Source organism: Danio rerio, chromosome 6 (genome assembly GCF_049306965.1).
Source record: "Danio rerio strain Tuebingen ecotype United States chromosome 6, GRCz12tu, whole genome shotgun sequence".
NCBI lineage: Eukaryota > Metazoa > Chordata > Actinopteri > Cypriniformes > Danionidae > Danio > Danio rerio.
This window is the reverse complement of record NC_133181.1, coordinates 20,346,968-20,374,495: the sequence shown is the minus strand read 5'-3', so window position 1 is coordinate 20,374,495 and position 27,528 is coordinate 20,346,968. Positions and strand designations below refer to the sequence as shown.

General features: G+C 35.3%; 1 protein-coding gene across 3 annotated transcripts in view; it reads left to right on the top strand.

Annotated features, from left to right (window-relative positions):
* The window catches only part of plxnb1b (plexin b1b), a 104,540-nt gene that overhangs the window by 62,646 nt on the left and 14,366 nt on the right, over window positions 1-27,528 (top strand). For all 3 annotated transcript variants that reach the window (XR_012407913.1, XM_003198785.7, XM_005166242.6), the window contains exons 16-30: window positions 613-764; window positions 2,550-2,655; window positions 8,354-8,490; window positions 8,570-8,746; window positions 12,574-12,769; window positions 13,135-13,377; window positions 15,688-15,870; window positions 17,442-17,590; window positions 17,763-17,863; window positions 19,968-20,185; window positions 22,251-22,429; window positions 22,530-22,596; window positions 23,979-24,125; window positions 26,212-26,377; window positions 26,471-26,574. Coding sequence is in view for 2 of the 3 variants with exons in the window: in XM_003198785.7 (XP_003198833.3) it covers window positions 613-764; window positions 2,550-2,655; window positions 8,354-8,490; window positions 8,570-8,746; window positions 12,574-12,769; window positions 13,135-13,377; window positions 15,688-15,870; window positions 17,442-17,590; window positions 17,763-17,863; window positions 19,968-20,185; window positions 22,251-22,429; window positions 22,530-22,596; window positions 23,979-24,125; window positions 26,212-26,377; window positions 26,471-26,574 (2,325 nt within the window). In the remaining variant the exon portion in view is untranslated. The remainder of the gene's footprint in view (window positions 1-612; window positions 765-2,549; window positions 2,656-8,353; window positions 8,491-8,569; window positions 8,747-12,573; window positions 12,770-13,134; window positions 13,378-15,687; window positions 15,871-17,441; window positions 17,591-17,762; window positions 17,864-19,967; window positions 20,186-22,250; window positions 22,430-22,529; window positions 22,597-23,978; window positions 24,126-26,211; window positions 26,378-26,470; window positions 26,575-27,528) is intronic.

Below are 27,528 nucleotides of genomic sequence, written 5' to 3'. Positions count from 1 at the left end.
TTATGAATAGTAAGTTGAAGAATTACTATGAATAATATTAAGAAACTGGCTCGTCATCAATACACTAGAAGATTCGCGATACGTCACCGATTTTAATCCTGCCCCAAAAATTATTTTAAACCTGGAAGATGAAATTAGCTGACAAAAGTTTTCCCCACAATTAAAGCTGACAGGTGCTATAGTTGTCTTAACTGATGCTTAACACACAAATCTGTTAATTTTTTTTTTTAAAGTACTCCAGGGTGTCCTGAACCTTTAAATTTGCCTTGATGAAACCTGCAGAAACCTTGCAAATTCTGAACAACATCCATTCTTGTTTTAGGACAATTTCGAAAAACTGCTTTTGATCCACTTCAAATTTTGATCACTATATGACTCTTAATGAAGTACGAGTAATACAATAATTTGTCTCTAGTTTGTTATAACTGACCACATGTGAGTATTGACCAAAACATGCAGCTGATATCTTAAGTATAAGCAAGAAAAAATGTGATCATGGTTTTGATTGAAAGGAGTGCATGATCAGATTAAACGTAAAAGCAATAGAAGTCACATTGTATACGTGTTAAAACAAAAATCTCTATTTTAAAAATGCTGGTTTTCTGTGTCTAGGTGGAGCCTTTGTCAGGACTGGTGGAAGGAGGAATTACTTTGACTGTTTCTGGCTCTAACTTGGGCCAGAAAGCTCAGGATATCCTTCAGTCTGTGACCGTTGCAGATGTGCCCTGCACTGTTATACCACATCTGTATGAAATATCTACCAGGTAAAAACCCACATTACACACTGTGTTACTTATCAGTGTTCACAACCGCTTTTGTTGCTTCATATATGTGTTACTTTTTTCAGGATACATAGAAATTGACAATTCGAACAAACAGCAATTATTGAAAATAAAACTACACGTCTTTACTATTACTTTTGATCATTTTAATGTGGAGTATTTTTTTCTTTTTTAAAATGATTATGCATCACATGTTCCACAAAAATACATAAAACAGATAAAATAACATTTAATTTAAAATACTCAAAGCTTTTAGTATTGGCTTCCTTTTGCTAATTTAATGTGTTTTAGAAAAAAAAAATACAGCACAAGCATCATGTTTCATTTGAAAATTCTAGATTTTTCTAGTGCTGTGAAATGACTAATTGTGACTAAGAACGTACAAAATAAAAGTTTGCATTTACTTGATTTTAAATGTACCGTGCATTTTAATTATAAATGTAAAAATACACACATTCATATATATATATATATATATATATATATATATATATATATATATATATATATATATATATATATATATATATATATATATATATATATATTAATGGTCTAACGATATGCATATTCGGATTGAACTGTTTGGTACGACACTTTCGGTTCTGTACACATTGCAAAACGAACGATTCAGACTAATATCTAAAAAGATAAAAGAGAATAAGTACAAAAAACAATTCTGCAATGCTGTCAATCGTGTGACTGATACCACGTTCACCATCGCTAAAGAGCATGTATTCACTGAGATGAAACTAATATTGCAGCTCATGAAAAGACCCTTACTGCTATTAGGATGACGTATGCAAATAATAAGTTAGATTATCATCTGTGCAATATCAAACACCTCCCTTGAAAACAGCACAGTTATTATTGTTAATTCAGTTCATTTCATTCACGTCAAACAGTGTGTGCAGGGTTGGTGAACTAATTGCAGATTTTTGTTTATTTGTTAGTTGTGATTAGAGTGTTAATATAAAATAGAATCTGTTAATATAAAACGTGGAGTAACTGTGCTCATCATTTTTGGTGAGTGCGACTAAATTTTGTCTGGGGCACCTACATTTTTGAAGTTATGAGCACCGGTGCTACCAAGAAAAACAGTTAATTTTGAGCCCTGTGAGAAATTTCCAGTAGTGGAAAATTCGGGTTTTAAGAAAATGTTAAATGTAATAGAGCCCATTATTCCTTCATGAGCCCATTTCAGTCAGATAATTCCTGCTTTCAGGTCCACTACAATGGCAGGTGACAGTAAAATCAAGCAGATCTGTGCTGTCTGAAGAAAAGGTGGACACTCATCTTTCTGAAAATAAAAAAATATTTAAAAATAGATTGAAACTGAGTTCCATATAAAAACTAAGTTGTTCTTTTCTTTTCATTTGTTTAACTACTACAATGTCACATTTGTTTTTTATAGGAAGCTTTTTGGTTTGAAGTAAAAAGAAGGATTTGTTTAATTTGCTGTTAAGCAGAAACCCCAGTATAGCTCTATCACTCTTTAAAGTAAAATAAAACTTTAATGATGTTATTTTAACACATAAAAAATTAAAATGAGAGTAATCTTCTGGCTTTTTTCTTTTTTTTGCTGTATCGAAAACATACCGAACCGTGACACCACTGTGTCGTATCGAACCGAACCGTGTTATATATAGTATTTATGTTAATACATAACATTATAAAGAATTTTCTTATTGCATGGTTTCTGTTCATTTGCTGTGTTTTATGCCTCTTTTGTGTTTGTGCTTATACATTTGTCTTCATGTTTTTTAGAATTATATGTACAACTACAGCAAGTGGCAAGGAGAAGTCTGGTCACATCTCGGTGAGAGTTTCTGGTGGAGGTTTCGGCTTGTCAAGTCAGATATTCAGCTACCAGGTTAACTTTTATTTACTACCAATAAGCAAATTTTTTTTTGTCCATGGCTAACACCCGATTTATGTAACAGTTCATCATTTTTGTACACTTTTAAATACGGATTTAGAACTGCAATACACACCGATTTGTACCCTAAGCATCTGATTTTTTTTGATGAGCAGTGACTAATTTTAGAATTAAGGCCAAAAAGTTCTATCTTGGTCTCATCTGACCAGAGAATCTTATTTCTTATTAGCTTGGAGTTCTTCTGGCGGGCTTTCATGTGTTTTGCACTGAGGAGAGGCTTCCTGCTGTAAAGCCACTATTGGTGGAGGGCGGGCTGCAGTGATGGTTGACTTTCTACAACTTTCTACCATCTCCCGACTGCATGTTTAGAGCTCAGCCACAGTGATCTTTGGGTTCTTCTTTACCTCTCTCACCAAGGCTCCTCTCCTTCGATAGCTCAGTTTGGCTGGATGGCCAGCTCTAGGAGGGATTCAGATCATTCCAAATGTCTTCCATTTAAGGATTATGGAGGTCACTGTGCTTTTAGGAACCTTATGTGCAGCAGAATTTTTTGTAACCTTAGCCAGATCTGTGCCTTGCCACAATTCTGTCTTTGAGCTCTTCAGGCAGTTCCTTTGACCTCATGTGCCTCATTTGCTCTGACATGCATTGTGAGCTGAAAGGTCTTATGTAGACAGGTATGTGGCTTTCCTAATCAAGCCCAATCAGTATAATCAAACACAGCTGGACTCAAATGAAGGTATAGAACCATCTCAAGGATGATCAGAAGAAATGCACAGCACCGGAGTTAAAAAATATGAATCTCACAACAAAGGCTCTGGCTGCGTCCGAAATCACCTACTACTCAGTAGGTACTGCATTTGAATTTAAACGTACTACTCGGCTGTTAGAAAAGTACGTTCTATACAGTATGAATGTAAAAAGTATGAATGGAATTCGGACGTACTACATCCGCCATTTTGTCATGGTCACGTGACCCACCTGCGTCAGTTGCGTCGCTTCAGTTGCATTCATGAATTCGCTCGTGGGGCATCATGGGATAGCAAAGCGTGCATGGAATGCGCACTTCAGAATCTCGCCAGAAGTAGTAAGTCATCTGGGTTTTTCTCGCATACTGATTTTCAATGTCTATGAATTTGGACATACTACTCAGCTCGCATACTGATTTTAGCGTAATGTATAGTATAGAAGTATGCAGTTTCGGACGCAGCCTCTGAATACTTAAGACCATGAGATATTTAGTTTTTTCGTTTTTAAAGGTGTAGTGTGTAAGTGTGACACCCAGTGGTTGAACTAGGTATTACACTTTTTTCAAAGCAAACACTTGCACATCTTGCTAGATTGAGAACCAACAGAAGTGAATGTATTGAACCTAAAGGCTAATTTAAATCATGTTTTAAAAGGAAGCTTTTCCATATTAAAAGGAGTTTTAGTTTTAACCAACACCTCAAATCGATATATTAAAAACAGCTTCTATTTCCTTCAGCTGAACAAGAGGATAAACTGATAATAACACCTCACATGCTTTATTCAGTGTTAAATGCTAACAATGTGAGTTTGAATGTCATTTTACATGACATTTATTGCCATACTACTGAAAGCAGCAGCAGATAGTTCATCTCAGATCTTGAAAATAAAATAAACTGTTTCAAATTGAACTTTAGAACTGTGACTCAACACAGGGATTCAGCACGTACACTTAATATAATGTTAAAGAGGTTTAATATGTATTAATTAGATTATAAAGCTTACAATTTTGTGACCGAGTGCATTCTGTGCTTCTGAATGGCTGTATTTAAATTTCTGTTGTGTTTCGTCTGGTGCAAACAACCAAATTGCTTAGTGCTGCACATTCCATCATGTAGAATGTTGTTAGGGCATGAGGTTACAATGTAATCTGCTTACCTAATGTTTACGCTTGTAACATTTATGTTATTTGCTAATTATTAACCACATGTGGAACTCTGAATCTGCGTCTCATCTCTGAGTCTGCTACTGTCCACTGGAGGTTGCATTTCCGTCATGGATGCATGCTTTGAGAACCTTTCTGTATGAATGAATGAAATGTGCAGTTTTCAAACAAAACCCAGGGTACTGAAATATAATTGGCTAAACTGACATTGGGCAAAAACCCAGAACAAAGACAGTCATTCCGGCATGTAATGCACATTTTCAAAGCAGAATATCTGACTTCAGCATTTTTTTTTCAGATAAACAAGAATGTTCACTTTTTTTAATATCTGCAAACATATTATCGTATTTTTATACTTTAGTAGAGTCAAAACTTACATACGACACCTTTATTAAATCTGCAAAAATGTCAATTCTGTGTTTTTCTGTCAATATGGGGTGCTGTGTGTACATTAATGAGGAAAAAATGAACTTACCAAATGGCTGCAATCAGGGCGTGACATTAACTTTTTTGATCACCAGCCACTGTAGCTAGTAGTTTTCCACCATTGCTAGCCAGCCGCCATTTTCACTAGCCACAATTTTGCTGCTGGGAAAATATATTTTAAATACATAATTTTGACTTTGGCATGGGTTGCGGCATGCTAAAATGACTTCATTTAGATTTTGTGCTTTTTCCACTTGTCTCCTCATTCATTTAACTGTTTTTTGTTTATGAGCTTACTCAATGAGCATGAGAAAATGGGTTATGCTTTCATAAAAACGTGTCGCATTGCAATCAGTTTTTTTTTTCACAGGACTTTTCAGGGCTTAACACAATAAGGATTTATAATTTTTTTTCCCCTCTGGCCACACCAGACTAATTATTTCCTTGCCACAATAATTTTAAATAATGTGTTAAAACAAGAAAAACACTGCTGTATACATACACTTTTTATTCAAAATACAGCTGACATTTCAAAAATATATATTCCCACACATCTAAAACTATGCACAGTGGTCACACTGCATACAACAACAACATATTAAAGCAGTATTATTGTAAAGGATGATTATTAAACTATATTAACAAAAATAACAGCAAGCAAAAGAAAGCAGGTAAAAATTTTGTGCGTGATAACCAAAAAATGATTTTTTTTGTTAATGTTAGGCCAATGTTAGTTGTTAGTTGTTAGCCAATGTTAGTTGTTTAGGAGTTAATGTTAGTTGTTAGCCAATGTTAATGTCAGTTATTGTTAGGCCAATTAATAATCTGTTTAAAGAATGTTTAAAGAGAAAGCGACAACAAGTGCTGCTGCTTAAAAAGAATCTCAAGCCCTTGAAGGACTGTGGGTGCACGAGCATTGCACTAGTTTCGTTTCCAGACACGGTTGCTTCGAGTGAGGAAACAGAGCTTTTAAACACTCGATATTAAAGCTCTCGTCAGTGAGTGAGGAAAGCCTATCTAACTTTGTGCGTGATCCTCTCATTAGTTATTCACCTGCTTTCTTTTGCTCGCGCGAAAAGCTGTTTTTGTGAGTCGTGGTTCTTCTCGATTCTAAGATCACATTTGTACGCATATAGACAAGTGTTCATAAACTAACAGTCTAATCTGTGGTGATGACGAGCCAGCACTGGCAATTTAAAAATGAGTTTCTGCCAGCCAAAGTGGCTTGTGGGAGTGGCTGTCTAACCCGGCGCCACAACCGAAATCTACCCGCATTTGGTGGGTTGGCGGGTGTTAATGTAAAGCCCTGGCTGCAATATAACCAAGTGTGAAAAATTTAAGGGGTTCTGATTACTTTCCATACCTACTGGATGTATGTATTTATTCATGTATGTATGTATATATGGTTTAATACTTTAGTGCAGGACCACAACAAACAATTATTTTGATAATTGATTAATCTTGTCATTATTTAACAAATGAATAATTAATTGTCATTGACCTATCAGTAGGTTTTGAATAATTATTTTGCTTTTGCAACTAGTTAAAATTCTTGTTATGCATATTCTAAGAAATGAATAAAAAAATCACATTATCTTTTGAAATCATTGTTTCAAGGAGCTTTGAACCAGCTGAACAAGTCACTCTCTTTTAGCTTTCTGATTCTGTCAAATTCAAAAGACACAAAGGGCCCTGTCATACACCCGGCGCAGGTTGGCGCAAGACGCGGCGCAATAGACTTTTGGTAGTTTCAGCTTTGTGCAAGAGTTGTTTTGAGGCGTTGTGCTACGCTGTTTAAATAGCAAATGCATTAGCGCTCATTTGTGCGCACATAGGCGTTCTGGTCTAAAAAGGAAGGCGTTCTGAGGCGGACCGCTGGCGCGTTGGTATTTTGAGAAACTATAATAGATTTTTCATTAGACAAAAACAAACCCGGTCTAAACCCCGGTGCAGAGTTGCACCTCGCTTACACACTGCTTAATACACACAGACAGCAATAGGCAAATATCTTTACAAGTGAAAAAAATTTAATATTAAGGATATATATAGGAAATAATAAGAATAGATATTGGATATAAATATAAAGGATTCAAATATTATAAAACTAAAACTAAAAATATTATTTTCTAGCCTACATAAATATGAAAAAACACTGCTTTTATGTCTTCTTCATCTCGGGAGGCTTTTTCAGTTCATTCATAACAATTTGCTTTTGTATAATGTTATTATTATTAGCAGTATTATTTAATATATCCATATTTATATTTGTTTTATTAAAAACAAGCTTAGATTTGCCCACCTGTCAGGTTTTAGACCATATGGGGCATGGCAGGTGTATTTGGAAATAACTCAGTATTTTGACCACACTTGGTCATTATTGTTCATTTATTCGTTTGCTACAAATCAGAACTGAATTTAGAAATAGTTTTGAAACAAATCTTTGCGCTTAACAAACAAAATTAATTATTTATAGGCTTATTGATGTCTGTGCGTAAAGGTTTCCTTATCCAAGAGCGAATGTGAAAGTAGATCCATTATCTCTCATTCTCACGGAGTAGATGCTCTGTTTAACAGTTTTCTGTTAACTGTTTGCTTGTGAAATGCTCATTTTTTCCACTTAGACTTACTTTGCTCTTGGCGCGACGCAGCTGGGTCTTAAAGGGAATGGGAGATGAGACTCTAAATGGTTTATTCTCAAAACACACCTATAACTCATTAAGAAAATAAACTCAACCCTTTTAGCCCTTGCGCCTTGGCGCAAAGCGCATTTTCCCATCCGTAAATTAGCAAAAACGCGTTCTGACACGCCCTGAAAGCGTTTGCGCCCTACGTTTTGCACTCTGCGCATGGGCCATCAAAATAGAGCCCCAAAACTCTAACAGTAAAAAAAAAAAAACTAATACATAACTATTTGTAAGTCAAGTGTTTCTACAATAGACATGCCAAACCTTAGCTTGTGATCGAGCTGAAAAGTGATTGGTGCATTTAAATCGACTGCTTTCTTTGTTTTTAAGAAGTATTTGCAATTTTGAAGAATCAGAAGAGTTTAAATCAAGGTATCTTACATATTTCACTTTTAATTAGGACGAGAATCATATTTTTGTACAGTAAAATAACTTTGTTTATGTAAGAGGTCATTGTGTGGGATTGAGACAACATAACTGAGGTTTAATTTCAGTGTGATATTATCGATTACACACACATATAGTGTTTTAAAGACACCTAAAAGGTTTTAAACATTTCACACCTTATAAATGTCAGATCTTAAATCTTCCGTCGAATACCCCTTTATTTCTGATTAGTGATTATTATGTGAAGAATTTCCACTGATTTGTTTTTATCTCATTTCTTAAGGACCCGCATCTGTTTGAGGTTTCTCCTCAGAGGGGGCCAAAAGCAGGAGGAACTACTCTGACAATCACAGGCAGGAATCTTTTGACTGGCCGCGTTACCGATATCAGTGTCCTGCTGGGGAATGTGCCCTGTTCATTGTAAGTCCTCCATGCATGAGTGTAATATGAGCATAGTCTATGATTGTGAAGTTCTTTTATCCCTTCCTTTCCTTTGCAGAATATCAGGTGTTCAGGAGGACTCTATCAGGTGTCAGACTGGAGCCAGTAACAGGACTGGAGAACATCAAGTAACTGTGCACTATGGAAACAATGAGCGACGTCTCCCTGGCACCGGCTACTTCTATACCCCTGACCCCAACATCACAGACGCCATGCCCTCCAAGAGCTTTATCAGGTATAAGGCTGGAGTATGTTACATTTATTCGTTAAAAATAATGAAGAAAAAAAAGCAAATCTTCCTGAAGAGGGAAAAACTAAAGTGCTGAAAGTAATGTGTAGTGGTATTATAAAGAGTTTGCCTCATTACAATTTTTTTAAATTTATGTTTTCCACATTTTATTTCAGATCATCAAATAAATTTAAACATTAGTCAAAGATAACACAAGTAAACACATCATGCAGTTTTTAAATGAAGGTTTTTATTATCAAGGGAAAACAAAATCCCAAACTGTGTAAAAAAAGGGATGTAAATGACTTTACTTCATTGTATATGCCATAAAGTGTCATATCACAGAGAAAAGTTATGGTAGGACATTCTAATTCAAGAACTCATTGTCAAAAACAAAATATGTATTAAAAATAAATGCATAGATGAGTTGTACCCAATAAGTCAAGTAGTAAAACAGTGTCAGTTTTGATTTAATAATCTGGGATATATGCATTTTGTCATGATGACCAATAACAAGGTGTCTGCAGGGTTGTAAAAGGGTTGTAAATAGGGATGCACCGATATTAATTTTTGGCCGATACAGATAACCGATAATTCTTCAGACTTGGAGGCCGATAGCCGATATGTATAGGCCGATTATCATAAATATTTTAAATTGTTATATTTTTATACTTCAAACTTCATAAAAGTTTGAACTGCTCTTATGAACTGAATAGCCTATACACAAAGCAAAAAAAGCTGTAACTTCAAAATTGCAAGGTGATTATAGACCTATATTCATGATTTCACATAAATCAGCATGCAAAAAATTATTTCCTTTTCTTCATTGCAAATTAACATGCAAGTTGATTGTTGCATAAAAATAATAGTTTAAATAACAAAAATGGTATTTAATTAACAAGCAAGTTAAAATTATTTAAATAAGATGAAAATGAAAGAGCTAAGGACTGAAAGCAGCTCAAATGGTCATGTATAAAACATGTTACAGGGATGTACACATGTACAAATATGTCATGTCTGAAAAAGCCTTTATCAGAGGTGTTTTGACAGTTTAGAGCCACCGTACAAGCCAACAGCTAAATATATAGTACGTTTAGAAACTGCGGCACAGATTCATCCTATTTGGCGTTTTAACATATCACATGTAGGAGCTGCTTGTCAATCAGATGCTTCTGCGCTCGTTCTTGCCGTCAATCGCGGGAAAATGATCGATGAAAAGTTTATGATAAACCGCTGAGAGTTTTACTCAACTGTAGAGGCAGAGTTGCCATCAGAGTCAGATTTTGATACAAAACCTGCATTGAGCTGACTTTATGACAAACACACAGCAGAATATAAAGACAGAATGAGCGGCTAGTTAAGAGCCCCTTTGACTGGATTCACCTCTCGGATCGATAACAATAATCTTAAAAATAGCGTTTATTGGCCAATAACGATATGGCCGCCGATATATCAGCATCCCTAGTAGTAAATGAAATTAGCCAAAATTAAGGGTATTAAAAAGTATTAAAAAGTAATAACCGTCATCTGACAAAGTATTAAATCTTTGAGTCCAACTTTTAAGATACATTTTCAATTTGTTTTAAGTGCAGGCCTTTATTCTAAAATGTCAGTGGATTTATTTATATGTTGAGAGTCGGACCTGAGAGATATCATGTGAGGGGGTTTTCATTCGTGCGCGCTGAAACAAACTAGGTACCCGGCTGGCTTGCTGCCAGCCATATAGGCAACCTCTGGCTGGAGGACTCAAGATTTAAAGACTGGCTTAGGCCTGTAGTTGGCAACAGCCACAAGGCATATTGCCACGTCTGCAAGAAGACGATTAGCATAACCTGGCTTGCACACACAACACGCAGTGGTTGCACAGCGGTTTATTATAACACTTTTATGGATAATTTTTTCCCGCAATTGACAGCAAGAACAAACATAGAACATAATTATGTTCAAAAGAATTTAAAACGCCAAATGGCATGAAATTATACCCCATTTCGAAAGTAAAACATGCTCTAATAGGTAGTACAGTGTGTGGGTGAGAGGGGGGCAGTGTTTCAATGGGATCCGGTCATGTTTTGGTTCTGTAACTGCTGGTGTTGGTTGCTGTATGGTTAACAATTCTGACAGTTAAAGTAACTAGGTTAATTTTAATTTAAACTATTAAAAACAAATAAAATATTAAACTATTATTTGAGCGTTTTTTGTGTGGTTTTGGGTGTGTTTTGAACAGCTTTTGAGCTGGAAATAGTCTGCTTTATCTGGCAACACTGGTGGTAGCTTGGCAACAGAGCCGCAAAGTCAGCATACAGAATCTATCTGCACAGTTCAACACTGTTGTCTAACCGTGCTGAGAATTCTGAGCCGAGAACGGTTTGTAATCGTGCTGTGCCGTTCCAAGCCCAGTGGAGAAACTATCGTAACCGTACCGAACTGTTCTTAGGAGAGCAGCTATTGACATTGATGACATATAAGACATTGATTAAAAACTATGGACAAAGGCCCATTGTGACATCTTGATTAATCCCTCTGCTTTACTTAAATGTATACGTATCTGAAATATGTTATTCCATTTTTAAAGACATTTCATTTACGTCACTACAGTTGCAGCTCTAAGTCGTGCTGGTATTAAATTTTTTCTTAAAGGTATTAAAAAGGTAGTAAAAAGTATTAAATTTAACTTATGAAGTTCTGTATATAGCCTGAATAACTTTCTTGTATGGACTGATATGTAAAAATAGAATGCTCTCATATTCTGTATCTAGAAACAGCAATACTTGCATCTGGTAATATAGTTAAGGCATTAGCTAACATGAACTAACAATGAGTACGTCTACATGGACACCAGTAATCTGATTTTAACACAATAAAGACAATACTCTGATTAAAACTCTACCATGTAAACAGTGCTGTTTAAAATAATTTAATTAGATTAAGGTCACAATCGAACTAAACAGAAATCGTATTAAGATGTGGAGTATGCCAATTTTAGTTGCATTATTGAAATGCAGAACAGACATAAATGCCGCAATCAAACTATTACCATTATGTAAGACTTTTCACCGTGTTTAGGGACAGATATTCTATACACACATTGCTTTTTGACACTATTCTCTGCACCTACCGAGTCAGTTATAGACCTCAGACTCCTGCATCGCATAATGCGGAGGATTTTTTTCATATAAGGTGTGTGATATCAAATTCCATTAAAACTACACTCTTTCATCAGTTCATACTCTTATCCAATATCTTGTTTTGTTTTTTTTGTCACGGGGGGCATGCATGAAATGTTCCTGAATGAAAGTGAAAGTGCCAAGCTGCAGTTCAATTCAACAAATTAAAAATGAAACACCCGAAACCACATGAAACTCCAGGGAAAATGTGAATGGCGTGCTGACGCAATGACATTAATCAAATGATGTGCTATAACATGTAAAACGGAATCATGAAAGGAACATTTAAAAAGCTTTATTCAGATTAAGGCAAATAATTTGATGTCCATGTAAACGTAGTCAATGAACAGCATATATTTTATAGCATTTGTTGAAATTCACCATAGTTAAAGTTAATAGTACATCAGTACAATAACGGATATAAAAAAAATACAACTCTGCATTTTAATGATGTGTTAGTAAATGTTGAAACATACTTTAGTTAAAGCTATATTTTTACAAAAATAATAAAAAATTTGGGTACTAAACTTGGGTAGCTAATAACTCCTATCTTAAATGAAACCTTATTGTAAAGTGATAATCTACAAACTTTGTTTAAGCTTTCACATTCCTAAGACCTCTTTTCTGTGCTCTTGGAAATAATATTTCTTCTTTTATACATTTATACAGTGGAGGTCGTGTAATTAAAGTCTCAGGCCATAACTTGGATGTGGTACAAAAACCTCGGATGCGAGTGACGGTGTTCCCAACAGACTCCATTTCCACCTGGAAGAAACAAAGACGAAGGAGAAAAACTAGAAGTACAACAGATGTGGAAGTGCTGGAAACTGACTGTACAGGAAACACACACTGTTCTGTCAAACAGGTGATTTTTTTATTCACTTCAATTAAACCCACACATATAATTAATTCTCAAAATATTATTATCATTATTTATTTTTTTTAGAAAACTGCATGAACTCAGATAAACTGTTTGTTATTAGATTATTCAGAGATACTTTATGAGCTATTCATTTTTATTTTATAAACTGTTTAGATTCCATCATGAAAATAGTGAGTTGGTATTGTTTTGTTGTTACTTTATTGTCTGTTGAACATTTAATAATTTAGCAGTTAAAAATTCTGAAATACTTCCCTATATAAAAAACAGGTTTAAGATTAATCAAATGAGTGTTATTTTGTTGACTCTCTACACACAGTCTTTTTCTAATGTTTTCATTTTTTCTGTAGTTTGAAGAGCACTGTGAGGTGCAGACCTCCTCTCTGTTATTGTGCTGGACCCCTGGTGTAGATGCTGAAGTACTCAGCGGAAATATGCACGTTGAGTTTCTGTTGGATAATTTACGGTTTGACTTTAACTCTGTCAGTCAGTCACCTTTCACTTATAAGCCCAACCCAACCCTCCATCCGCTGAACCATCGAGATCCCACAAAGCCATATCGCTACAAACCTGGATCGGTCATATCAGTGGAGGTCAGTGGGGCTTTTATTATTGCATGTTTGACATTTATAAGATTTAGGCGACAGATTTACTAAACAGGGCAAATTTGCACAAGAGTGAAATTCGAAAATGGCACAGATGACACCGAGCAAATTTTAGAACATAGATACACTACCTGACAAAATTACTGTCGTCAATGCCAGTTGTAAGAGCAACAAATAATAACTTGACTTCTAGTTGATCATTTGGAAAAGTGGCAGTAGGTTGCTTGGACCCAAGATTCTTACAAAAATCAGCCATTTTTGGTGAAAGAAAAATCATGGTTTGGGTTACGTTCAGTATGGAGGTGTGCGAGAGATCTGCAGAATGGATGGCAACATCAAAAGCCTGAGATATCCAGACATTTGTGCTGCCCATTACATTACAAACCACAGTAGAGGGCAAATAATTTCCTTCTCATACTTCAGCCTCCACATCAAAGTTTCTAAAAACTAAGAAGGTCAAGGTGCTCCATGAATGGCCAGCTCAGTCACCATATATGAACGTTATTGAGTATGTCTGGGGTAAAACTGAGGAGGCATTGAAGATGAATCCAAAGAATCTTGATGAACTCTGGGAGTTCTGCAAGAATGCTTTCTTTGCCATTTCAGATGACTTATAATAAGTTATCGCTTGATGCAGTTCTCCAAGCTCATGGGAGTCATACACAATATTATTTCTTTTTTCACTGCTCCATGACATTACATTCTATACTGTACATTATTTCTGTTAAGTGACAAGACTTTTGTCCAAGCAAAGTCAGACCTTACTGTATTAATTAAATAATAAAAAAATCTAGGCATGATTATAATTTATTTTGGTAAAATAAGCAAAATCTAGAGGCCTTTGCCGTTCAGATAAGCTACTTTTAATAGCAAATGATCAACTAGAAGTAAGGTTACTATTTGTTGCTCCAAAAACTTGAATAGATGACAAGACTTTGGTCAGTTAATGTAATATCTGATTTACATATTGACCAAAACAGTAAGTGCAGCACAAGTTAGCATAATGACAAATGAGCAGAGCTGATGCTATTAAGGTCCAGATGATCTATTATGACAAGGTACAGTGCACATTTTTTATTGGTTATCATTTTATTTAGAGTTATTTATTGGCCAAAGAATATTCATTTTAATGAAATGGAGAAGCTTAATGTAAATGACCTCAGGACAATGACAAAAGTAACAAATTTTACATGCAAAGGTGAATGACTTTAGAGCTGGACAGTACTCGTGCTCAGTTTAAACAGCTTATGTTTATTTACAGTGAGTCATTTCCATTTTTATTTACATGAAATCCAGATGATGTACTTTTAACAGGCAAAGAGAACAGATCGCACAATGTCTGAGGGAACTAAGATTGCGCTGGTATTACAACGTTACTCACCCTAGTTCCAAGTCATCTTTTAATTCCTAAAGCAAATGCCACACATTATCTGTTCTCTGCAGTGCCTCCTTCTGGCAACAAAAGCAGTCATTTCAAGTGCAACATGTTAGATGTGTTTTTTATAGCGGTTAAATGATGTTATTATGTTGAAACACTATATATACATTTTTTAATGTAATCACAATCAACATTGATTGGTTTCAGTGTGCTTAAATGCTCAAAGCACTTCAATCTTATTGTTCCGTCACAGCATTTTCTTATATAGAAGTTATTCATTGTATTGTAAAAAACCTCAGGGTGCTGATCAGTAATTAATAAATTACTATCGGTGACACGGTGGCTCAGTGATTAGCACTGTAGCCTGACAGCAAGAAGGTCGCTGGTTTGAGTTCCGGCTGGGTCAATTGGCATTTTTGCGTTGAGTTTGCTTTCTCTCCTTGTTCGTAGGGGTTTCCTCCGGGTGCTCCGGTTTCCCCCACAGTCCAAAGACATGCGCTTTAGGTGAATTGAGTAAACTAAATTGGCCATAGTGTATGTGTGTGAATGACTGTTTATGGATGTTTCGCAGTACTGGGTTGCAGCTGAAAGGGCATTCGCTGTATAAAACATATGCTGGATAAGTTGGCGGTTCATTCTGCTTTGGAGATCCCTGATGAATAAAGGGACTAAGCTGAAGGAAAATGAATGAATGAATGAATAGATTACTATAATATATGTTGTGCACAGTTTGCCTTGTAATTTTTATGCAAATTGCTACGTTAATGTACATTATACATTGAGATATATACTTATAAAAATGATGTCACGAACATAATAATCTGGACAGGGTGTGTTTTTTAATAATAAACTGCTGACTGTACATAATGTACCAATTGTCATGTTAAAAACTTGTGTCTTTTTAACTTTTTTTTCTTTAGGGTGAGAATTTAGACTTTGCCATCTCCAAAGAGGAAGTAGTAGCACTGATTGGTGAGGGCGTTTGCACTGTTAAAACTCTGACACATAATCACCTTTACTGTGAGCCTCCGTCCCAGCAACCCCCCCTCTCCCTCAGGCATGGACGCAAGCGAGAGGGAGCTGAGGCCTTTCCAGAGTTTATAGTAAGCATGAAACCAAATCCCTCACAACACACAGTGATTGCCCCTGGAAAAAAACCCTGGCAGCTAAAGCATTAGCTGCTGCTCTATTGACACTGTAGGCTCTATTTTAACGATCTAGGTGCAAAGTTTAAAGCGGATGGTGCAAAAAGGACTTGTCCGAATACACTTTTGCGGTTTTATATGTAAATTTGTATTTTTAATTGCAATAAATGCATTTAGATGCTATTCTCAGTGGAAATTTATTTGCACATCATTATTAAGGCTACATTATAAATCAGTGTGCAGTAATAACATATTGAGTGTAAATGACAATATTTATCAAATTGCTGCTGCCTGATTGAGATAAAGTCCTCTCAACACCTACCCTTAACCCATACCATAAACAATTAAATATCATCTGACATAAGGAAAGGGAATCAGGGCTCTTCAGAGCAAAAGGGGGCTTTTCTGAATTGTGTTTTATATATATATATATATTATATATATTATATATATTGGTGGCTGTTTCTCAATCATGCAAAAAAAAATCCTCTTTACATGACCCTCTATGACGTATTTACATTACTCTCTACGACAAGAGCCAATCAAGTAACATGGTTAAAATCTTACGCAGATACCTAAACGTTTGATGGGCTATACAGTTGAAGTCAGAATTATTAAACCCCTTGAATTATTTTTCCCCCAATTTTTGTTTAACGCATTTCTAAACATAATAGTTTTAATAACTTATTTCTAATAACTGATTTTCCCAGAGATGGGTTGTGGCTGGATGGGCATCCGCTGTGTAAAATTGTGCTAGATAAGTTGGTGGTTCATTCCGCTGTGGCGACCCCAGATTAATAAAGGGACTAAGCCGACAAGAAATTTAATGAATTAATTTCCAATAACTGATTTATTTTGTCTTTGCCATGATGACAGTACATAATATTTGACTAGATATTTTTCAAGATACTTCTATACAGCTTAAAGTGACATTTAAAGGCTTAACTAGATTAATTAGGGTAACTAGGCAGGTGAGGGTAATTAGGCAAGTTATTGTATAACGATGGTTTGTTCTGTAGACTATCAAGAAAATATATAGCTTAAAGGGGCTAATAATTTTGACCTTTAAATGTTTTTTAAAAAATTAAATAAACTGCTTTTATTCTAGCCGAAATAAAACAAATAAGACTAACTCCAGAAGAAAAAATATTATCAGACATATTGTGAAAATGTCCTTGCTCAGTTAAACATCATATGGGAAATATTTAAAAAAGAAAAAAAAATTCTGGGGCTAAAAATTCTGACTTCAAATGTATATGCTGTACATATCTGATAAATATTTGGTTTAATTTTACTTTTTTATAGCTCCATATTGTCTTATAGTTTTTAAGATTTATTCAGTGAGCGACTTAATAAAAAGAACAAAAACTTTTTTACCAATTTGAATAATTTCATGCAGTTTTTTTCATACGACAGACTTCGCTAAAAGTGCACATTCATGTGCTTTTCTGGTACTTAATTTTTTTTTGTAGTGGGCGTTGTATTGCACAAACTGCTGTGTGACAGTTTGTCTGTCTGTCTGTTTCCAGGTCCATATGGGAAACCTGAACTTTTCGCTGGGTCAAGTGCAGTATGATTCTCTCAGTCACTCCATCTTTCCACTGGTGGCACAGATTGGGGTTGGAGCAGTTGCTTCTCTGGTTGCTCTTATTGTACTCATCATAGTGTTTATATACAGGTGCGAATACTGTTTAATGTAAGATGATGTGCTTTATACAGTGCTGTGAAATAGTACTCTAAAAAGAATGTAGTATTTTAAAAAAATGTGAAAATGCAGCTATTTGATCTGAATTTCTAGATAAAGAGATGTACATTGTGTTTTCATGTTCTCCCATTTCTCTTCCACCCAGGAGAAAAAGTAAACAGGCTCTGAGAGATTATAAAAAAGTTCAGATTCAGCTGGAGAATCTAGAGACCAGTGTGAGAGACCGCTGCAAAAAAGAGTTTACAGGTAATTTGGGTATATTTAAGATTAGATTTCTAATGATTTAAAAGGGTTGCGAACTAAATTGTTTTATTACAGTGTAAAAGTGCTGAGTTCCACACTATCAATTTGTGTTGGGGCAACATGAAGGAGTTAAGTTAACTTGTTAGTTTTTTACAGGTTTAAGTGGATTGAACATAACACAATTAAAGGGTCACGAAACACCAAAACACATTTTTTGAGATGTTGACATATATGTGTCCCACGCTGCTATAAACACTGTTAGGACACATATATTTCACAAAAAAAGTGAAAATTGGTTGTTTTTGCATTAATTTGAGCAAAGTCGTTTTCCCAGTTTGAAACTAATTTTTGAAGCTGCATCACAGTGATTAGATCCTTGCGTGTATTCCAGCGTGGAGAGTGAATGTCTGTACCAGTGTTACGGTTTAACTGGTGGCTGTGTTAGTTCTTTGAACAACATAGTTTTTGAGTGTACGCTATACAAGCTTTGCATTTGATAATAATATTTTACATTAAAAAACATCTAAACCAGAAGTGTCTTTCTCATATGTTCTGGGATCTTTTTCCTAATGTTACATTGTATTTGCACTGGACATAGTCAGTTCAGCATTACTAGAGACTATAGAATGTATTAAAAATAATAATTCTGTCTACACTGAATGCACTTTAAAAAATGGCTTTTGCTGCTTGTATTACTTATATTACATGAGTTGAAACAAGGGGTGAAGCAGTGGTGCAGTAGGTAGTGCTGTTGCGTCACAGCAAGAAGGTCGTTGGGTCGTTGGGTCCGTATTGTATGAGTGTTTGTGTGAATGTGTGTGTGGACGTTTCCCAGAGATGGATTGTGGCTGGAAGGGCTTCCGCTGCGTAAAAACTTGCTGGATAAGTTGGCGGTTCATTTCGATGTGGCGACCCCTGATTAGTAAAGGGACTAAGCCGAAAAGAAAATTAAAGAATGAGTTGAAACAACACATTTTTTAAAGGGCCATGAAACCCCCCTTTCTCAGCAGGGCATTTTCACACCTCTAGTTTGAAAAAAAGTCAGGAAAGTGGGTGAGTCCAGCTTTGTTTAGGTGGGAGTGTCGAGTTGCCAAAGAGGAAAGGGTTTGCATGAAAAAAGGAATTTCATTATGTCCACACGCTGATTTTCACAGCAGCAACTAAAACACCGCTACAGGGGAGATAGACAGTGATTCGGAGAGCAGCATTTACAGCTTAGCTGAGAGGTGTGTGGAAGTGGAGGATTTTCAGTCCATAATATTGTAGTGATATTACTGCAAACCTTGTAACTAAATCATTTTGACAAAGGTATGTCTTTAAAAAACTGAAAGAGCACTGCTGACGATACTAACTAACTTTGCAATCTGAATAAACATGAACAAAGAACATTGATCACACACTTACCAAATCTATGGAGACAGGACAATCAACACCAACCATAACTGTGTCTTTTTTTAAAAGAAGACCAGTGACAAATCTAAATTTCACCATTTCAAATTTGTAAAATGGATTGTTTAACTTAATTGATTTGTGTTGGGACAACATGAAGGAATAACGTGGAACTCAGGATTTTTTACAGTGTGTGTATGATGCAAGAAATAAACTGATTTCTGGTATTTCCTTTACATCTCTATCGTTTTGTTGTTATAATAATAGAAACAATTGGTTACAAAAGTGTATTCAATTGTTCAAAAGAACAAACATGCTTCATTTTTTTTTCACAGTGCCATACAAAAAAATATACAATTAATATAATCTAATAGTGAATTACAAAGTGTCTTTACACAGCAATGACTGCTCAGAAACCAAACCTGAAAAGGTGTAAATTCAATTAATAATATATATATATTTTTTTTTTTGACATTTTTACCAATATTTGATAGGACATTAGCATGGCAGAAAATGAAGTTGGAGAGAGGGGGAGAGGGGAAAAGGCGGCGACCAAAAATTTGGATTTACACAAACCGCTTAATGCGGCAAAGCGTCTTTACACTGAATTCTGAGCAGACAGACCATCTTAATGGTGTAAAGATGACTCGCTATGCTAGTTTCTCCAGTGTAAAGCTGACCTGTGATAATTGTACATCTGACTCTTAAACCTTCTCAGACCTGATGACTGAAATGATGGATGTGACGAGTGATCTTGTGGGATCGCGGATCCCTTTCTTGGAGTACCGCATGTATGCAGAGCGCATCTTTTTCCCTGGACACCGCGAGTCTCCGCTTCGCAGAGACCTGGATGTGCAGGAGTGTCGGCGGGCCACGGTGGAGCAGGGACTCATTCAGTTATCTAATCTCCTAAACAGCAAACTCTTCCTCACAAAGGTACTTAAAGTAATACTATTGTCACTGTTGATCCGTGTTTGAGCTGTATCTGAAATCGCCGCCATACACTTATTTCTTGTATTAGTCAACTATCAGAGTCCACCTAAAGGAGTGTATTAAAACAAGTGAGTAAATTTAAACACTGAGGTGGATTTCTAGTAGCCGTAGCAGCTAGAAGCGGTAGTTGCTGTACACATTGAAGAATTTACAAATCATTTTAACAAAGTTATCATAATTATCATAAAAACTGCATTACATGTACTTACTATAATAATAGTAGAAAACCCTAAAACAAGCCAACAGTATGCATCCCTACAGTAAGGACATGTTATTAATTAATTAATATTATTCCCATACTCTGTACAACACAGATGTACACATGCAATGACAAAATAACTGAATTTATAAACAATTTACACATTTTCAAAGTTTATGGGCACTTCATTCTTTGTAAATTTCATTTACACTTCATTTCAAGGGTAAATGCAGTTAATTAATCAACGTTTTTGGGACATCCTGTCGCATTATATGTTGGTGCACTAACCACTATAAATTTAAAATAAAACAAATTACCCAAGGATAATATGACAACAGCCTAGCTTATATTAAATTTAAAGGTGCAGTAGGTGATTGTCCTCAAAACCATATTTTGTTGTGCTGGTTGAATGTCTCTTCACATTCCAATAGTAATGATTAAAGTAAATGATCTAAATTAATTTATATGTATTTTATATGTATTCTGGGTAAGGCATCAGACTAAAACATGTGCATCTAATTTAAAAGTGTCGGGTCAACATTTCCCTTAATTCTAGTAAGTAGCTTATAATGCCTGTCAGCAAATTTAGATTTGAGGTACTGCGTACCTGTTTCACGCAGATCCGCCTTTTGTGCGTACACGCGCTGTGGGTTCAAGTGCACAAGAGAGAGAGAGAGAGCAAGAGCTAAAAACATGCTAAATCAAAATTTTTTAAAAACCTGAATCAATATTGGAGTTGTTTTTGCATGCTGGAGGAAGGACAGCACCATGGCTGAAGTATTTTTTTAGACAGGTTTTGTTTTAAAACTATTTTAGCTTAACGCAAAGCTGAAGTAGATGTTGTTGTTACAATGGATTATATGCAAAGAAGTGTTGTTCAGCCACTAAAAAATTTCGGCGATAAATTGTTGTGACTATTTTCAATTTCATAAGGGACCTTTTACAGCATCGATATTGTAGATTTTATTTAGTTTAACAACAAAACATCAGTAAATAGCACTATTCTGCCTAGCCTGCTTTATTGAGGTGAAGTTGGTTTTATATTCACATCACATTGGTTAATTTTTAAACAATGACAATCTGTGACGCACTCCCTATATTGTTTAGCATGCTACTCTGAATATTCGGTCTGAAGTAGTATACAAGTATGACTTAGTAATAAGGGGAGGGACTGTTTCAAAGATTTAAGCTAACCAGTTAGCATTGTGGCAGATTACCTACTGCGCCTTTAATGTCAAACTCAAGTAAACATCCCTGTTTAATAATTTAGCATCAGTCAGCACAAAGTAGTTGTTAAACTCATTTGATTTACACATCAAAGTCTTTAATCATGTAAATTCTCACGTAAAATGTGTGTATCACCAGAAACTATTCTTTTCCTCTTACATTCCATGATTCATTTTTAAAACATCAACTTAGGATGACAAAAGTGTATCAAACTTATTTTGCCTACTAAGAAATGTTTATATTTCCTATAGCTCCTGAAGGGTTGTGCTAAATTAGAGAATAAGACCTTTAACTCTTTACTCACTGAAATATTGCTGGCAAAAACCCTGGAGATTATTATAAAATGTTTTAACTTTATTACTTTACTGTATGAAATTTTGCATCAGATAAAGGGTTAAACAAAAAACTTTTCTTTTAAAACTATTTTTTTATCACTCAGAATTATACATAATCTGGTGTTTCCTTGTTTTACATCATATTTACACCTTTTTATAATAGTTTTTTATTTTATCCATGAAACAATTCTCTAACCTCACTTAATGGTATTTTGTTTCACCTTTTCATACCCATTCTTTCTTGTAGTTTATCCATACTCTTGAGAGCCAGAGGACGTTTTCACCCAGAGACAGAGGATATGTGGCTTCTTTACTCACCGTGGCTCTTCACAGTAAGCTGGAGTACTTCACTGACATCCTCAAAACATTGCTGAATGATCTGGTGGAACAGTACATCGCCAAGAACCCTAAACTCATGCTCCGGAGGTAAGAGTAATGAATACACTGATGCTAGAAGCTGCCATTTATTAATATTCACTGTTTTTTTAAAATGACTGTATGATTGAGGCTATAATTCTCTTCTCAGAACTGAGACGGTAGTGGAAAAGCTCCTGACTAACTGGATATCCATCTGCCTATATGGCTTCTTAAGGGTGTGTATGAAATGGCTAGGATTGTTATTGTTTGTAATGTGTGTATTTACAAAAATTTTAATCAGCTGATCTGTAGATGCGATTTAAAAGTATTAAGCAAGTATGTCAATCTCTGGTCCAAGAATGTACAGTTGATGTCAAAATTGTAAGCTCTTCTGTGAAATTTTTATTCAAATATTTTCCAAGTGATGTTTAACAGAGCGAGGATATTTCACAGTAAGACGTTTTCCTAAACATTTTTTTTTCTTCTGGGGAGAGTATTTATTATTATTATTATTAATTTTTTTTTAAGTTTGGCTGGAACAAACTATTTTAAAGTCAATATTATTAACCCCTTAAGACTTTTTTTTATAACTTCAGAACAAATCAATGTCCAATGATTTGCCTAGTTAACATAATAATCTACTTAGGTCTTTAAATTTCACTTTGAACTGAATACTAGTATCTTGCAAAATAAGTAGAATTTAGTAGGATAGAAAATATTATGCCCTGTCTGTCAACATGGCGGAATAAATTAGGGGGCAGAGGGACACAAAGTAACACGTTTTGGTTGTGGCAAAATAATGAACAAAGTAGTAGGGTTAGACAAACCATATTTTTTATCAACAACACACAATCCTCTCCAACAAATAAGCACTGGTTGTATGATCGCCTGACCTATGGTTTCTGTGCAGTATTGCCAAAAGTGCCAGGAGTAAAATTTTACTATTTACCCAACCTGTCATGCAAGTTGTAACAGAAAGAGGGTTAGTTGTAACACATGCTTAAAAAGTCAGATTTTACACAAATAATTTAAATTCAGTTTACTTTAAATAGAGTAAAAAACTGAGGGGTTCTTAACTATGTTGATCCAGAACCCCAGAGGCAAACTGGAAGTAAAAATACAGAGCGGAATCAGTTCATGGGGAAAACTGGATGAGTTTCAAACTTGCTCATAAGCTGATGCTTGATTATCTAATTCCAATTGTATGTAGTCAATCTAGGGCCATATATACTAGCAAAATAAAAGAAAGTTTTTTAAACAAAAAAAAAAATTTATAAATTTTTTTTAAAAGAATTAAAATATAAATTGAGGGCTAATAATTTTAATTTCAATTATAACTAATCTCTGGATACCAACCAAAGTGCACAATATTGTGTATAAAAACAATTAAATAAAATAATGCTACATAATACAGACTTGACTGAAAACCCAGAATGTTCTTTTGTCGCTCCAATTTTGGCTTTTTATTTTTTAGAAGATCTAAATGCCATGCCTTTTTTTTTTAGAAGATCTAAATGCTTTTAGATCTAAATCTCTTTTTTTTAGAAGATCTAAATTTTTTTTAGAAGATCTAAATGCCATGTTTTATTGGGATTGTATTTCTGCTCTCTGTTTTCAGAATTCAGCTGGTGAGTCTCTGTACATGCTCTTCAGAGCCATTAAGCACCAGGTGGATAAAGGACCTGTGGATGCAGTGACAGGCAAAGCCAAATACACCTTAAATGATAACCGCTTGCTGAGAGAGGATCTGGAGTACCGCACTCTGGTTAGACCTTTTTTTTTAAACAAATATTTTTATTATACAGTTAACAAGGTAACAGAGTATACCAACAAACCTCTGTTAAAAACGAAACAAAACTCAATCTTGGCTTACTACTAAAGTAAAGTAATATTATTAACTAATTAATAAAGTGTGTAGCGGTATACATATTCATACTGAAAATGTGTGCATAGAATAGAAAAAGAATGAACAAACTGTGACATCTTAAAGAACAAGTCCTGAGCCTTGAGGTTTTTGACTATGGTTACATCTCAGCAGGGGCGTAGCCACCGGGGGGATGGGGGGGAGGGGGTACGTCCCCCTCACTTTTAGAGACAGACCATTTAGAAACAGGTGATTAAGAATGATAATAAACTTTTGGATTTCATACAGCTGTCCCCCCCACTTTTAAAATGTCCACTACAACCCTGCATCTCAGAATAATTAACATCTCTTGTCTCATGTAATCAATTGATTAGTGTTTACCCCAGGTAATTATTCAGTGTCCAAAGCCACTTAGTTCTGTAGGTCTCTATAGTATATTTTTCAGTAAATTGGTCCATACAATCACTATATTTTACTTAACATTTGAGTGGTGTTTTAATTTTATTTTATGTGTTTTAATAAATCTTCTATGAAAACAAGTTATGAAATCCAAAGTGGGAATGTGTATAATTAAATTTGAAATAAGGTGGAAATATATTTATTATTACATTTAAATAATAATAAAAAAACCTCATCCCTTATGTGCTATTGACATGTTTGCATTACATTTTTATTTGAAATCTTTAGTAAGTGTGAAATAGTTTGAGTCCTGTTTTTTAATTGTAGGCTTTAATATCATAGTAATGTACAAGTAACCAAAATTACATTATTATAGATTTAACATTGTTTTCACTTATCTCTGGAGAAAGCCAATAGGAAAAGTAAATATGTCAACCATACTAGTGTCATTTCTTAATTGGGATTGATCTTAGATTTGTCTGTTTGCTTTTAGATCCTTCAAAAAACACTGTAACACCTCTAAATATGCATTAAACTTGAATGCTGACTCAATTATAGGGTATTTGCCAAAGTACTGTTTCTTCCCATACTGATACACTTCCAGTGGATGGTTAAGGTGACTTTTTTCAATTTTAAACTGTTCCTTTCCTCCAGCATCGATGTTGTAATGTAATTAAAATATAATCAGTTAAATAGACTTCGTCATTCATGTAATTGCTCAAGCGTAAAACAAGTTGAAAAGATGTTTACACACACGCGCCTGTCAGTATTAGCAGGTTAGCACAGAAGCTCCAGTGAATATACAGGGGTAAAATAAATGTTCATATTTTAAAGACATGGTGGGGGAAAATGTAGTGTAAGGCAGTGCTTCTTGTACAATCTGAAACCCACTTTATACTGGATATCACTCAGCCAGTAGAGATCCCTGATTTTTAAAGAAAACAGACCTTAAACGTGCAGATTTTGTAATGGCACACAGTTCACCAGGAGCACTTGACCCAGGCTACTGACAAATTAAAAGCCCTTCCACATATTCCCCATTGTGTTTTACCAAAGTCCCTTTAAGGCAGATCATTTCACTCGACGACATCTTTAAAATGCTTCTCAGGCAGTAGGCTCTTGCATTCTGTTTGAATTTAATTCAAATTTTCCAAAACTGTTTGCCAAGCTTACAATTAAATTTTATACTTGGAATCACCAAATAAATTAAACAACCACAGTCTTTTTTTTTTTTAATAATCGAATCACTCAAAATCTGCAGAAACTTTTAAAAACACACATCTGGTCCGAATCCCTCCACCTGGAGAATTGCCAGTGTATAGAGATTGATGATTGGCTCCTCTACTAAAAGGCGGGGCTTTATTTACCATATTGACCATTACACTTTTCAAAACTTTACAAGTGACATGTCTTGTGTCTTCTCTCGTATTTGGGTTTACTTAACAGAGTAGATCAATTAAAGATCTTCTGGAATCCAGTTTTGACCGGAATCAATTGATCGACCGGAATTGTCAAATAAACAGGGCACATACAAGTTTGCTTTTATTAAAAAACAAATCTCAGTGTTTTTCATTCTTTCTCTCTTTAGACGGTGAACGTCTTGATGCAGGGAATAGGCATGAATGAGGCTCAGCCGGTTGCTGCTAAAGTTTTAGATTGTGACACTATAACCCAAGTGAAGGAGAAGATTCTAGACCAGGTGTACAAGGGCACCTCATTCTCTCATCGACCACATACTGACTCTGTAGACTTGGGTGAGAACAACCCTACATGTCTGCTCTTGCTTTCACATATCAGCTGTATCCTGCTTTTTTCTTTTTTTCATTGTTTCTTTTCACATTTTTCAGAATGGCGCTCTGGCGTAGCTGGTCATCTAATCCTGTCAGATGAAGATCTAACATCTGTGGTTCAGGGCAACTGGAAACGTCTCAACACGCTCCAGCATTATAAGGTACAACACAATATTTAAAACACACTATGCTGTTTTTTTTTCATTTACAAAGCACTGTTTACTATGTATATTGTTACATACAAATAAGTATGCAAATAAACTTAAAGGAACACCCCACCTTCCTTTTGAAAAGGAATTATTTTACAAATTTCTTACAGTTAAACCACTGACTGTTTTTGAATCAATTCAGCTGATTTCTTGTTCTGGTTGGGTCACTTTTAGCTTAGCTTAGCACAATGAATTGAATCAGATTTGACCATTAGCATTTTGTTCAACAAATAAAAAAAAGATTTTTAATTATTTTCGTTTTTAAAGCCTTAGTCACAGTTACACTGAATAATAAATAAAAAAATACAATTTTCTAGGACAATATTGCTAGGAGCTATATTCTTATTCTGGCGTAATAGTCAAAACGTTCTGCTGTTGTAACATGTCTGCACCATGTCTCCTGACCTGTCTATTTTAACCATTAGTCCAGCTGGTAATCGGAGGATTTAGGCAAACACAGCAGCACGGTGATGTGTCTGAATGTGAATGAACTCCTGATACAAGACAACATCCGCCATTCTCCAATTCTCGTGCTGCTCTCCCGACAAAAATGCTTGCATCACACACACAGCTTTGCTGTATGATCGGCCCTGACAGGATCGCGGGGAAAAACATGCAACAAACCCCGTGGATCATGGAAACAAACACATACGAGCCTTCATAAATGGCTACTGCGTGCCGTGGGTCTGTGAACCACAGCTTGAGTTTGGCACTGGTCTGGCAGGTCTGCGTCTGCCTTGCCTTCGTGTCAACGCGTCATCATTGCACTTGCGGTACTGCGCTACGTCGCCGATTTTGATCCCTCCCCAAAAATCATTTTAAACCCGGAAGCTGAAATTAGCTGACAAATGATCAAAATTATCCAGTTTTCCCCACAATGAAAGCTGCCAGATGCTAACATTGTCT